The 14,005-nt window shown below is 60.6% G+C and overlaps 4 protein-coding genes across 4 annotated transcripts; all 4 read right to left on the bottom strand.

The window, feature by feature from the left end:
* Positions 1 to 1,265: 1,265 nt before the first annotated feature.
* On the bottom strand, positions 1,266 to 2,201 carry JKF63_07847 (uncharacterized protein; the record flags this gene model as incomplete). Its single annotated transcript, XM_067903775.1, has 1 exon — positions 1,266 to 2,201. The coding sequence occupies one exon, from the start codon at positions 2,199 to 2,201 to the stop codon at positions 1,266 to 1,268; it is 936 nt and encodes a 311-aa protein (XP_067760034.1).
* An 848-nt stretch (positions 2,202 to 3,049) lies between these two features.
* On the bottom strand, positions 3,050 to 7,366 carry JKF63_07846 (uncharacterized protein; the record flags this gene model as incomplete). The annotated part of the gene is made up of 3 exons (XM_067903774.1): positions 3,050 to 5,520; positions 5,557 to 6,616; positions 6,671 to 7,366. 3 exons carry the CDS (start codon positions 7,364 to 7,366, stop codon positions 3,050 to 3,052), a joined length of 4,227 nt encoding a protein of 1,408 aa, XP_067760033.1.
* A 679-nt stretch (positions 7,367 to 8,045) lies between these two features.
* Positions 8,046 to 9,539, bottom strand: JKF63_07845 (uncharacterized protein; the record flags this gene model as incomplete). Its single annotated transcript, XM_067903773.1, has 1 exon — positions 8,046 to 9,539. The coding sequence occupies one exon, from the start codon at positions 9,537 to 9,539 to the stop codon at positions 8,046 to 8,048; it is 1,494 nt and encodes a 497-aa protein (XP_067760032.1).
* A 982-nt stretch (positions 9,540 to 10,521) lies between these two features.
* Positions 10,522 to 13,740, bottom strand: JKF63_07844 (uncharacterized protein; the record flags this gene model as incomplete). The annotated part of the gene is made up of 1 exon (XM_067903772.1): positions 10,522 to 13,740. The coding sequence occupies one exon, from the start codon at positions 13,738 to 13,740 to the stop codon at positions 10,522 to 10,524; it is 3,219 nt and encodes a 1,072-aa protein (XP_067760031.1).
* Positions 13,741 to 14,005: the final 265 nt, after the last annotated feature.

Genomic DNA, 14,005 nt, shown 5'->3' with positions numbered 1-14,005 from the left:
AGTTACCCAGGGACGATGACGACGACGATGACGACATGGCCGATAAGTTCACTGAAGACGTGGGAATGTCGGAGAGGATGCCAGGCGCACTGCTTTTGTGGTGGCAAGGGAGGGGAAAGGAATGCTTCTCTCTCCCTGTCTGTCTGTCTGTCTGTCTATCCCCTCCCTCCCTCCCTCCCTCCCCCGTCCCCCTCCCTCCCTCCCCCTCCCTCCCTCCCTCCCCCCGTCCCTCTTCCTCCTCCTCTTCTCACTATCCTTGTTTTTTTGCTCAAGCTCCGGTTCACTGAAGAGGTGGGGGAGGGGGAGGGGCTGCGAGTGTGTGTGCAGCTCTGGTGGTTGCACCGGTACGTATGAGCTTAGACAGATGAGTGGTGTGCGCTTCTGAGACGCATAGATACATGCGCGCATACATATATATATATATATAAGTAATATATAAAGTGTGTGTGTGTGTGTGTGTGTGGTGTCTGCGTTGTATGGGCTGCAAGACCAAGAGCTGCAAAATAAAGGAAATCATATGGGAGTTGCGGTGCGTTATGCATCATGTGAACGCGTGTGTGTGTACATACATATGTATATATATATATATATTTATACGTCTCCCTCTCTCTTGCTGACGGAGCGAGGGAGTGGGTAGGAGGGGGGGCGCTCGGGAAGCGAGACGTAACGGAGGTCCGCTAGTGCAGTGGCGCCAAGTTGCATATGCACGTGTGTGTGCGTGGAGCTAGCAGCAGCAGAGATGATGCCATCTACGGGCACGCGTTCTTTTTTCTTTCTTTCAACGTTGATGAGCATCACGCCCACTCGCGGATGTTCGCCATATCGCCGACCAAGCAGTGACGCATAAATAGGGAGCGCGCTCTTTCACTTCACCCAACACACACAACACTCACGACACTCACGACACACACACACACACACACGTGTCTCCTTGTTTCATAAAATGTCGGCCTAAGCACTGTTGGGAAACAACAACAAAAAAAAATATTTACAACTCTTCCCCCCCCCCCACTCTTCTGCATCATCGCCATCATCATAAAACCTTCTTCACCGATACGGCGCCAACTTAGCTCTGGAAATAAAAAAGAATGGAGGTGGACGAGAAGGGAGGGAGGGGGGGTTCAGAGGGGAGGGTGGCGGCGGTGGTGGCCGTGGCCTCGCAGACGTCTCTCTCTCTCTCTATATAAAGAGTATGTGCAGGGGATTTTGCTCATCCCCTTCCCCCCCCCCCCCCCCCCCACCACAATCATCTGCTGTCGTCATCGTTACAGTACGTCAAACTCACTAGAGGATCTGGTGTGGTGCGAGGGACATTCACTGTTGCCGCTCCCGCTGCCGCTCCCGCTGCCGCTGTGTAGCGGTTTCTGGGTGAGGAGCGGGTCTCGGTGTCCCACCAACTGCTGTTGCGGATGCCCGCTGCGAAGCAATGGGGACGACTGCGATGGGTAGGCGTCACACACCGGTGTGGACTCACTTGAATTCACTGTAATGGGCGTGGCGCAGATGCCGCCCCCCATGACAACGCTGATGCTGTCAATGCTATGCGCTGCACCTACGTCGCTGTCGCGACCGGTGGCCGCTGCGCCCAATCCGAGCTCTTCATCCTCTAGCTGAACAAAACTTGACGTGGCGGTCGTGTAGCTCGTGTGATAGTCTGGGCTGATGCACACGCCGTGGACGTGCGTCTGTGTGCGACCGCTTCCTACGATTCGGTTCCACAAACTGGTTCCGCTTGGTGGGGTAGAGAGGATGTCGCCAGTGCCCAGCGACACGGTGCTGCTTGGGCGCGATGGCCTACCGCCACCCACCGCCCCGAGAGCCGGTGCCCGCGCCAAGGCGTTCCAGATGCCGCCTGGATAAAGGTCGAGAGAGGTGGCGCTGTTGCCACGGCTAATGGAGTGGCTACACGAGGCGGCTGTCGGGGTTGCAGAATGAGGGGCACCGCTGCCGAAGGGGGTGCTGTGGTTGCTGTGGTGTGCCAGTGACAGGGTGCTCACCAACTGTTGCTCATCCTCTAGAAGGCTTTCGTTGGAGAAGATCTGCGTTGAACTGCTGTTGGCGCCGTAGGCCACATCATCAGCATCATCATCATCGCTGCTGCTGCTGCTGCTCGGCGTCATGTCCGGCTCCGTTTGTGGAAGACTGAAGACCACCCGAACCACGAGTTCGGCAAAGGCATCGAGAAGATCGACTCCCGGCATTGCGCTTTTGTCGGCGTGTGTGTGTGTTGTGTTGTGTGTATTGGAGAGAGAGAGGGTGAGGGGAGGGTGGGTGGAGGGGGGGGGGGCGAGGCGGGGCGCTGAACACCACAGTGAATGACAACCACCACCGCTCGATGGCAGCGACGCTCCACAACCAAGTCGAACTCAAAGAAAACGAGGAATTTCTGAAAGCAAACGTAGCGAGAGAGAGAGAAGGGTGGGTGGGTGGTGGGAGGGGGTCGTCCAATCGCTTACGACACTAATGCACGAACGAGCGTGTATATGTTGTCTGTGTCTGTCTGTCTGGGGGCTGGATGTGTGTGTGTGTGTGTGTGGATGTGTGTGCGTGGGTGGGGTGGGGTGGAGTGGAGTGAGGCAGATCGCTCAGAGCAGCGGTGGTTTCTGAACTTCATTCGTTCATAAAAATCAATGTGAGCGGCGCTGTTGTGGGCCGGCGGGCGGAGGAGGGAGAAGGGAGGGGGGAGGGAGGTACACAGCAGCAGGGATGGCTGCTACCTCCCCCCACTCCCCTCCCCCCCCCAAAAAAAAAACATCCAAGTCCGCAACCATCGTCCCACAACCCCCCCCCCTACCCTACCCTCCTCCCCTCCACATCGACAGGGTAGAAAGAAGAGGAGGGAGGAGAAGGTAGTGGGGGGGAGGGCTCTTCCATTATTATTTTATGCGCACCATCACGCGACGCAATCTCTCTCAATGCTCATAATTTCAAATGTATGTATAAAAAAAAATAATAGTCGGGCATACAACCCCCCATCACATCTTCATTCTCTTTGCCCCACCACCACCACCACCACCACCCTCGCTCGGGCAGTGACCAGATCTCTCCGCTAGTTGTGAAGGCCAGAGACACTGGAGGCGGCCGTTGCCGCGGCCGCCTCCCGCTGCGCCACAACCTCGTCCAACACTGTGCGCAGTTTTCGAGGCTGCATCACCGTTAGGGCGTGCTCGGCTGCGTCGTACTGGGCGATTCGGTTCGACGTGAGTTCTTGCAGCAGCGCCTTCAGCCGTCCTTGCGACACCATCATGCCGTGCTGCTCGAACCTGTCTTTCGCCACAAATATCGAAATCTTTTGGCCCTCGCCCACCTCCTCCTGTACATCGATGAGAATACGCAGGAGGCCGCTGAAGGCCTGCGGTAAGCTGAACAGCACACGGCGCATCGTATCGTACAGGAGATGTGAACCACTGGCGCTGGTGTTCGCAAGGCCACCAGCACCAGTGGCTGCCGAGGCGCCATGCCTCCCCCCTTCCATCGCCTTCAACCCCAGTGAGCCAGCGCCACCAGCTGCCAGAGCCTCCGAGTCCGCGAGAATGCGCATGCTACTCACATGTTGCATCTCATGTACACGCGGGAGCAGGAGACTGCGCAGCTGCACCGCGCACAAGCCTATCCGCTCGAGTGCGCTTGCCAGCGGCGTTAGCGGCCATCGCGGGTCATCAAAGGAGAGCAGCAACTGCAGATGCGGATAGGGGTAGGCGAATGCGGCACATAGTTCCACAAGTAGGCCCGCTTCTTCCGTGTTCAACAAGTCGACATTGTGTAGCACGAGCAACAACGGTGGCGACCAACCAGGGCGAAGAGCGTGGGCCTCCGCGAGATACATGCGAGGAGGCACATGGAGCGACGTCGGCGTCCTTGTCGCCGCCAGGTGCGGCATCTGCTCGGCCAGCACAGCCGACGCGGTCGTGGATGGCAGGGATATCCATTGTACACACCTGCGGCTCGTCTGCTGGCGCCGCACTGACTTCACTGCCAGCTGCCGGACAGCGTCGCTAGCGAAGCGCATCAATGGGGCGCGACAGGTTACCTCCAGCACTCTATCGCCCCCTCGCTGCGAGGAGGCCGCCAGGGGTAGAGGGGGCAGCTTCGGCAAGTGGGGTTCACCGCCAGCGTACTCGGGCAGCTCTCTACACACGCAGTGAGGGGTCGCCTCATCACCCTCTCTATCCTTGGCGTCCGTCCAAGTAACACTGTCGTCCCCCAGGAAACCGCTGACAGTGCGCTGCAACACTTCGAAAAAGGCAGGTACAGGCGACATCAGTGGCAGCAAAGTCGTCGCCGGTGACGACAGGTTTGTGTCACCGCGCTGCGAGGACGGCGTGCACATCAGCTCTGTCACTGAGGGAGGCCCCCGCTGGTGCTGCCGCGATGCCAGCATGGATCTGCTCGGCGTGGTCATCTCCTTCGTTGCGGGTGCCGTCGCCGTGCCAATGGCCTCGTCACGGCGCGATGTGCCCAGGGTCTCGAGCATCCCCGCCCCTTCCGATTCTTCACGGCTACTGGAGGTTCTTATACTTGAGCTGTTGTCGACGTCCACCACATCCACAGGCAGCACCGCCGTCTGTGAGGGTGCCGAAGCAGATTGCAAGGCCGCGGACGTGACATCGCGCGCCATGGCGGGCGAGCGGGCCACCTCCCCGACGAGTGCTGCCCGCTTCAAAGGCAGCGTAACCCCACCACCGGCAGCGCCTGGCGGCTTCTGTACAAGCAGCTCGTGCGTCTCCTGCTGGCGTCGTGGCGCGGCAGCCTTGTCTCCCTGCCGCGGTACCTCCGCCGTGGCTGCGGTGCACCTCACACGCTTCATGAGCGTGTTGCCAACAGTTATGAGCTGGCGCACAATGGAGGGTGTGCCAGCCGTACCACCCGGCGCGTTAGTGCCGCGACTACCCCCAGAGCGACGCCCACGCGGGCCAGCACCCTGCGAGTCTCCTCCTGCCATCGACGTGGCAGCAGTAGTGCTGCCGTCGCCAAGACCACGACCGAGGCTAGCATCCACCACAACGACCCGCAGGTGCTTCAGCTCTGCGCTCTGCGCCACGTGATGAAGAAAGAAGAATTTGGAGCCGATACCGTACACTGCGACGGAGCGGCCCTGTAGGAGGTGATCCACGCAGAGCGCCAGCTCCGTCGAGGCAAGACCACGTGGCCACTGGAGATCCGCCGCGGACGGCAGAGCCGAGGAACGAAAGTCTTCGCCCTCTCCGCTACCGTCCTCGCGTTCCCGGGAACGTTTGAGCGATGTGGGCGGTGGTGTGGCGCGGTGCGCGACGTTCGGGGAGGGGGGGTGCTGCTGTTGCATGGGGTGTGGTCCACCCAAGTGGTGGTGACTAGTTTGAGACGCTGCGGCCGTAAGCGGCAGACCCAGCCGCCGCCGTCCCGCCAGGCGCAGCGGCACTGGAGTGGTGGCGACGTGGTGCAGCACATTGACCATGAGCAGAGCACGCAGAGTGGCTGCCGGCACTACTTTTACGGACGACAGCCGCACATTGTGTGCGCCATGACCATCGCCGTTGCCGCCGGCCAGTCCTAGTCCACTTCTGTCAGAGGCAGCAGCAGCAGCGGTTGTTGTGAGTTGCGTGGAGGCCTTCTTGAAGATGTCGCTCGCCATGTACAGGGCCAGTGCATGGACATTTGCAAACGCGTACAGGCCGTACGGCACCGAAACCCGAAACGGTCGCGCAGGGAGCCCGGGCAACGAGGGTGGGCAGCACCACACGAAGAGTGGTGTGATGGAGGCCGATAGCGGCAGCAATACACCGCTACAATGTCCCACGTTGCCGTGCTGGCAAAGGTCATGAGAGGCAGGTGCCTCCTCGCGAGCCTCGCGATTCACGGCGCACCACACCAGTTGCACCTCCATCCTGGGGTTCCACACAGAGAAAGTGAAGCTGCCGCCTTCTTCGCAGGACTCCAGCGGGTGCGCCGTCCCGTTTCGCGAGCAGGCTGCCATGTTCGTGGGTGCACCAACGTGTGACCGCACCAGACGCTGCCCGTGCACCGGCGACGCGGACGGCAGTGGGTCTCGGCCATGAGCGCTCTTCTTGTCACTCACCGTACGTGGTGCACCTCTGCGTGAGTGGCGTTGTTGCAGGGGACTTTGAATGACACAGGGAGCGGATCCCTCCGCCCCGCCGCTGACGTCGCGCGCGTCGAGGGTGGCGGGTGGATAGACTGCAAGCACCTGGGCGAGGAGCGGCTCAGTTGACGACAGCCGTGCTTCGCGCTGTGCCCGCATGAGATAATACTTGTGCAGGTTTGTAGTTCCGTAGACGAAGCTGTTGTTGCCGCCACCGCCGCCGCCGTGCAGCCGTACCGCTGGGGCCGGTCCTTCACAGCACCACTCATGCAAGAGTGCCTCCTCACGCATGAGGACCCCGCGCCGACAGAGATGACAGCGGAGGGGGGTCGTCCTCGACCCTGACGAGGCGGACGCGGTGGCTGCGGTGCCGGTAGCGGCCTCATGTGCACTGCCCGCCGCTTCCCCACTGCGCACGGCGGTTGCAGGGGAGGCAATCACGGCATTCAGCCAGTCCATTTCGCTTTCCTCGGACGACATTGATGCACCGGAGGAGGAGGAGGAAGGGGAGGAGGAGGGCTGCTGCTGCTGCTGCTGCTGCGGCGGCGGCGGTGGCGGTGGCGGCGCAGATTTTTTTGCGACGTGCGACTCGTCCTGCAAGTCTGTTAGGGAAAGACAGTCACTACAAACAGTATAAGAGCAGTAGGTGCAGTAGTAGCCCGGGGTATCGCGGTAGCGCGCTGGAAGGTCGCTGTGCGCGCAGGACGACCACGTCCGCGGCGACGGCGACGATGCGGTCAGAGTCGCCTTTGCAGAGGCACTGGCCACAGCTTTGCGGGGCGGTTCTGCTGGTGCGCCGTCTTCTGTTTGTCCCGCCAGGTGCGGTGGAGAACAGTCGGTCCCAATAGCAGTTGAGGGTTGCTTCGCTGAGATCGATGTCGACGGGATCGTCTGCGGCGCGCACAGCTCTGCCATTCGTGCCAGCAACGGCAATGGAGGTGATGCCTCCTGCGGCTGCTTCGGTGGGTGGAGCACCCCAGACGATGGTTCCTCTGTGTCACTCAAGGCCCCGTAGACGTCACAGCGGTGCGACGGGGGGCTTCGATCGGCTGCATCCCCACCACTGCAGGAGACCGTTCCCGGCTGCGCATCCCTTTGCGCGACGAATGGTGGCGAGGTGCGGCGAGAAGTGCCCCGCTCTTCGTCCTCTCCAGCATGCCGTGCTTGCTGCTGCGGCGGCTTATGGGGGGAAGTTGATACGAGTGAGTCATTGCTGCGCGTTGCATCTCGATTGACAGGAAGTGCGGCCTGCGAGCCTCGCACCTCGCACACTGCCTCGGCTTGCATGACGAGGGCGGTCGAGGCCGCGGCTTCACCCTCCACTGTTGGACGCGAGTGCCGAGTTGGCGTCAGCTGGGAGGGGGGAGGGGTGGTGGTGGTGCAGCAGGAAGAGGAGGACCACAGAGAGTGGCTCTCTAGCCACGGTGGAACGTCATTGTCGCTGGACTTTCCCTCCCCCTCCTCTCGATGAGTTGTCTCGCCATGAGCGCTGCTCATCCCACTTCAAAATCGGATCCTCGGAGTAGTCTCACATTTTTTTTTGTGTGTGTGTGTGTTTGGGAGGAGGGGAGGAGGGGGGGGAGGGGGGCGGGGAAGGGTGATGGAGGTCGATGATGATGTTGGTGAGGAGGAGGAGGAGGAGGAGAGCCCACCCTCCCTCCTATTCAGAAAAGTAGGTTCATTCGACACGCATGAGTCGCGGAGATGATGAGCTACACACACACACACACACACACACACACACACACGTGCCATGCGAAAACAGCGATAGCGAGCGCCGGAGCTTGTTAGGTGTACCAATGTAACATATATATATATATATATCATATATCGTATATCGTATATATTATATAGGGATCGAGGATGCACTACGCGGCGCGATCCTCCCCCCCCTTCCTCCTCCTTCCCTCTTCCCAACCACCCGCAGCAGGCGCGCTGGCCCTTGAATCTTGCACGAGCTGTGTCTTCAGAGCAGACACGCACGCGCATCCTGAGGGAACAGTGTTGTGTTTAGCTGCGGCCGCACCACATTTGAGACGAGCGAGAGAGAGTCGTACTTTGGCAACGTGCTGCTTGCGCCGATGCACGACACAGTCGGTTGAGCGATACTAAAGTACTTCTCCGCCGCGGCACGCAGGGACTCGGGTGTGACCGCGTCGACTCGCTCGAACACCTCCTGCAGTGGCACGCGGCGACCAAAGTGAATCATCTGCCGCCCAAGGTCTTCAACACTGTTCGTTGTGCTGTCGCGCATCATCATGACGGACGCTTTGAACTCCGCCTTGGCGGCCTCAAGCAGGGCGTCGTCGACCCTGGTGGCGCACAGGTCATAGAGTGAGCTAAGAATGTAATTGAGCATCAGCGTCTGGGCGTCGTCGCGAGTAAAGTTGGCATCGTTGGAGTTGTCGCTGGCCGACATGCGCGCTGTTACGATGTTGTAGCCGAGCAGCGCCGTCTCCTCGTAGGGCGTGTAGAAGGGGCGCAGCTGTACGAGGTTCGGGACTCGCTCCCAGGGAATATTCGGGTTGCGGCGCTGACTGCTGAACTGGTCGTATTGCCCCTCACGAAACTGCCCAATGACGTTGTGGATGAGCTGCAATGGATAGCTGTCGGGGTGCGAGGCGCCGCAGATGGCGAAGGCCACAGCTGTGTTGGCCGTCGCCATCATCTCGTTCCACAAAACTGTGTGACCACCCTTGTACACGCCGTGCAGGTGGGGGCGGTTGTTCGTGGAGGACAGCCCGCTGAAGTATTTCTCTGCCAGCGCGTGCGCTGCATCGGGTGAGATGCCGCCCGAGGACACCAGACACATGCGTGGCCCGGTGTAGTGCACCCGCACGTATTCTTCGATCATGGACTTGTTAATATTTTTGGAAATGTTCTCCACTGGGCCGAGGATCGTGAGTGGCAGCCCGCTCGTTGTGGGGTCGTAGGCGGCTTGGTGCACGTTGTCCATGAGCACCTCATCCACGAGCTCCTCCACCTCGCGCATCTCCGCCAGGATCGTCGGCCGCTCCGCCTCAATGTCGTGTCGGCGGTATCGGCCACGCTGTAGGAGGTCCGAGACGACGTCGATCATCTTGTCCACGTCCTTCGTGAAGGCCTTGACGTAGTAGGCGGTGCGATCGCGCGAGGTGTACGCATTAAAGTGTGCGCCGCGGTGCTCAAACAAGTTTTCGACGTCGCTCTTCGAGTACCGATCCGTTCCCTTGAAGTTCATGTGCTCAAGGAAGTGGGCTACACCGCTGTTATGGATGTCTTCGAAGCGGCTGCCGGCGTCAATCCAGACACCGATGGTGGCGAAGGGGCAGTCCTTCACGTATTCTGTCGCTACCCGAAAACCGTTCGGCAGAGACGAGTAGACAACGGGGGTGCAGCGGCTCAGCACTCGCTGGCAGAGCGGGTCCTTCAACGTCATGTTGCACGGTAGCGCCGCCACCGCGCCGGTTCTGCGCAGCATCCTTGTCCACACACACGTGTGTGTGTGTGTGTGTGAGTGTGTGTGTGTGGGAGTGGGTGGGGGGGGTAGGTGGGGCTGCGTCAAGCTGTTTTTCTGTTTCACTTTTCACTTCTGGGCAGGCGTCCCCCGTCAGGAAGGGGAGGTGCGCGGAGGGGGGGGGGGGGGGGGAGGTGCCACGTTGGGTGAAGGTGTGGCAATTGACGTGCTGAATAAATTTGTCGGGAAGGAAGCGGGGCGGGGAGAGGTGGGAGAGGGGAGAGGGAGAGGGGGGGGGATGGGGGCGATCGCAGAGACGGCCAGACCCATTGTCGCACGTGGTGTCATGTCACGTTGCCTGTCTGTGTTTCCTTCTGCTGGCGAAGGTGCAGCAATATGGACTCAAGACACACACCGTCAAAGTGCGGGAGGGCCTCCCCTCTCTCCCCCTCCTTCCCTCTTGTTGTTGGACTTGTGCATCATGATGAGTTCGCCCAACACACGTGCGTGAAAGGCGTGGGGGTTCTATCGACATGGACATTGGAGGATTTTTTTTTTGGGGGGGGGAGGCGGGGAGGCGGGCAACACCGACGACGACAATGACAAGACGCAACCATTTTAATGAGGTGCTCAACAGCGCACAAAAGAAATCAACGACACGCGATGATAAACAACGACGACGGACGTGCTCGCCTCCAGGGGGATACATACACACACACACAGAGAGAGAAAGGGAGAACGTGACCACCATGGCCATCATCGATGTGCTAATGATGGTGACCCATGCCCGTGAGTGATAGAGAGACACAGTACTAAAAAAAGGAAACGTAAGGAGATATATATTGTACAAGTATTGCATATGTGTTTGTGTGTGTAGGTGTGTAGATGAAGTAGAGTGGGTGCGCGGACCTCGTCTCCTCCTCCCCCTCCCCCCCCCCTTACGGGCTACCGCGTCTCTTTTTTTTTTTTTTTTGGTTTCGTGGGGAGGAGGTGTGTGTATACTAATTCAGGGCCGGGTCAACCCCCCCTCCCTCCGCCCTCCCCCTTCTCTCTCCTCCGCTCCGCCTTCGCCCCCCTCGCGTATGGCCTTTTCAACATCAACAACGATGCGCAGATGCTCTTCCAGCGCGGTGGCGCTCGCCGTGTCGCCAAAATCGTCGAGCCACTCGCTGACTTTGCGAACGACTCTTCGCCACGTCAGCAGAGATGGCGGTGAGGGTTCATCACTTTGTGGTCCTCCTCCTTCCCGCGAGGAAGGCTGGCCTGCGACGTGTACGTCTTCGGCATCCCACGTCGGGTAGTGCTCCTTTATCGACAGCAGCACACTCTCGATCTCATTGCGCAAGATGCTGCGTCGCAGTCCTTCGTCATCGATCGCTTGGAGTTGCTGAAGCCGCCGGTGCGAATAGGCCATCTCTTCGGAGTTCATGTTATAACGGAGGTGGTGGTGCATCGGGGCACCAGCTGCGGCGATGCCTTTTGAGACACGTAGAGGGAGTGCGATGACGCGTACCTGCACCTCTGGCTGCGGCTGCGATAGTGGGGCGGGCTCGGGAGTGCCCTCGTCCTCCATGCTCGCACCCGTGTGCAATGCCTCAACTTGGCCCCCTCCCTCTTTCCCCTCCTCACCCGGTAGGCTATTGGCCGTGTCTGGCGACGCACCAGCGGCGGCGGCCTCGCCGCCACCGCCACCGCCGTCGCCGTCATCCACGTCGTTCGAAGGCGTCTCGTTGGCTGCTACTGCTTCCTCAATCTCGGCGCGTAGGTAGGCGATACTGCAGTGCGGGATGCCGCTGACGGTAGCGACGACCTCGACAACGACCTCGGCACCAGCCAGACGAGGATGCTCATGACTTCGCTTGGCACTTCCGCGATGCCGCGTGTACTGCGCGAGGAGCTGCTCTGCGGCCTTGTGCACCCCCTCGACGGCGCAGGTCTGCACGTAGCAGCTACCACAATTTGCCACAGACGCAGAGAGGGCGTTCACACTCGCGGGGTTCGGGGTTTCGGATGCGTTGGTGCCCTTGCGAAGAGCGTAGGCGCTGTCCGCCTCGGCACCAGAGTACAACGTGACGACGACGTCGCTGTCGACAGACCCGACATCTACAGCCGCCGGCATGCGAACACGCAGACTGCGCTCCGCCGGCAGCGTCGTGTTCACCGCCGGAAAGAGCAAGTGCACATCTGGCGGCGCTGTGGGTGCCGCGGTCGCCGCGCTTTGTACTTCAACGGAGGCGTAGACCGCGTTGGTGAGCCACTCGCGCAGACGGTGCCGTGGTAGGGCCTGGCTGCCGCGCAGCCCCAGCGTCGGTGGGGCGCTGGAGACGGCGAGAAGCGTTGTGCCCAGGGCAGCCGCCTCGTCGCTGTTGAGGGTGCGGTCCACGACACCATCGCGGTAGCCTTCGCTGAGTCGCTGCAGCAGCCGCGGCACTCGCGTTCCGCCACCGATGACCTCGAAGCGGTCGAGCGCACTGAGATTCGGGACACCGCCGTGGGTGGCGGCGATGGCCTCGTCTCGCAGCGCCACAGCCTCCTTGAAAAGAGAGTCACACCACTCCTCAAAGTCTCCGCGCAAGACACGGAGGCTCAGCAAGCCACCCTGCTCCGTGACAGTGGCGCGGCCCTGCTGTAACTCTTGCTGCCCCGCCGCATCGAAGTAAGACGGATCGGTGTGAACGCCGTCAATGGTGACGTGCGCTTCCTTGTTGGCCGATAACATCTCCTTCGTACGCTGCGCGGCGCGAAGAAGGCTGACACGTTCCTTTGCCGCTACGCGGCGCTCGGCTTCGCTCCCGCCGACGGGCGCAGAGACACTCCGCAACACGCGGTTGCCGAAGTACCGCGCGTCCCAGTGGCTTGCAATGCACTCATCAAATGCTGCACCGCCCAGTGTGCGGCTGCTGACGAGTGCCTGAAGCTCGATGGTGCCGCCAGGAAGTTTTACTCGGTTTGCCATGGCTGTTGGCGGCGCAGCGAAGCGGTAGATCCCCACTTCACTTTTCTGGCTACCCATGTCGTATATCATTACATAGATCACCTTGTCCGCCCTCAGCACCTGCTCCGCTTTCATGTAGGCCAGCTGCAACGCGGCAGCGCTCGTGCTGTGGACAAGACGCACGACACGTAGGCCAGACAGGGCCGCCGCATCTACAAGCGCCTGCCGTTGCGCGACCGTGGCGTGAACAGGGACGGTCAGCGCAACGTGCCGGGTGGCAGATGCCGCCACCACCGCCGTCGCCGCACGCGCGCTTTTCTGCATGTCTGCCACGTGCTGCTGCTGCTGCGGATCATTTTCGCTGAGCGCGTTGTCGACCGCGTCTGCCTTCTCAGCCATGCGACGTGCGTAGCCAAGCAACATCGCCGTGACTTCTTCACATGAAAAGAGCACCCCCCCTTCCTCAGTCGCATTACTTGTGGCGAAAAACGGCACATACACACCAAGCGCTTGACGACCCTCGACACCGTACCGCTGCTGCTGCTGCTGCTCCTGCTGGGCTTCATCCGCTTCTTCCGCTGCGGCAATACTGATCGCACCAGCTTCCATGAGAGGCACCACATGATAGCCATAAGACTTTATGAGCTGCTCTGCCGTCAGCGCATATGGGTTTTGTTCCGTGGTCGTTGCGTTCGCGGGAGCTGCCGTGTAGCCGAGCAGTTGTGCTGCGCTGCACACAACCTGCGTCGGGAATCGCGGCGCCAGCGCTTGCGCCTGCTCAGCAAAGGTCCGTTCTAGATGATAGCCGCGCGGATGCAGCGCCGCGTGTCGACGATGTGCAGGTTGCGCTTCACCATCGGCCAGCCCACTGGTGCGTGTGCTGTTCCTGTCACCATCGCCAGCCGCGGCCGTCGAGTCTTTGAAGTATCGGAACGCCACACATGAAGGACTCTTCCGGTTCGTCTGATCGTTCAGCAGCATCGACACCGATCCCACGCTCAGTGTTGCCGTTGCCTCTGCTGCAACGTCCTCCTCTGCGGGTTCACCGTGTGATATTTGCTGCTGCTGCTGCTGCTGAACCCGCCAAGCACTCACCTTCATGTTCTCGTGTCCAAGATCAACTGAGATGAGCTGTGTCTCGGTTATCATGAGTGACGGTGGTGCACCAGCGGTGTTGGCAGCACCCAAGTCGCCTGCGGCCATTGCAAAGAAGAGGGTGGTAGGGCGTCGAAGCTGCGCGGCACCGAGGGTACCATCACTGGTCGGTGCCAAGTCCACTACACTAAACATGGCAAGGCAGAGGTAAGCGAGTAGGAGTGAGCGTGGTAGCCACAACAAGGCCTCACTGCTGCTGCTCTTGAGCGCACCGTGGCGGCGGCGGCGGCCACAGAGGAGGCATTGCAGCGCTGACAGTGTCGTCATCGACGCGAACGGTACGCCGGCGCCAGTCGTATGAGGAATGTCACTCTCTGTGAACGCAGTCGGCGTCTCCCCCCCCCCTTTCTTCGTTTCTCAGGGGGTGCGCTGAAGGCGGGTGGTGGTGGCAATGGTGCGT

This window comes from Porcisia hertigi, chromosome 1, assembly GCF_017918235.1.
Source record: "Porcisia hertigi strain C119 chromosome 1, whole genome shotgun sequence".
Lineage (NCBI taxonomy): Eukaryota > Euglenozoa > Kinetoplastea > Trypanosomatida > Trypanosomatidae > Porcisia > Porcisia hertigi.
Note: the sequence above shows the minus strand (reverse complement) of the source record. Positions and strands in the feature narration are given on the sequence as shown.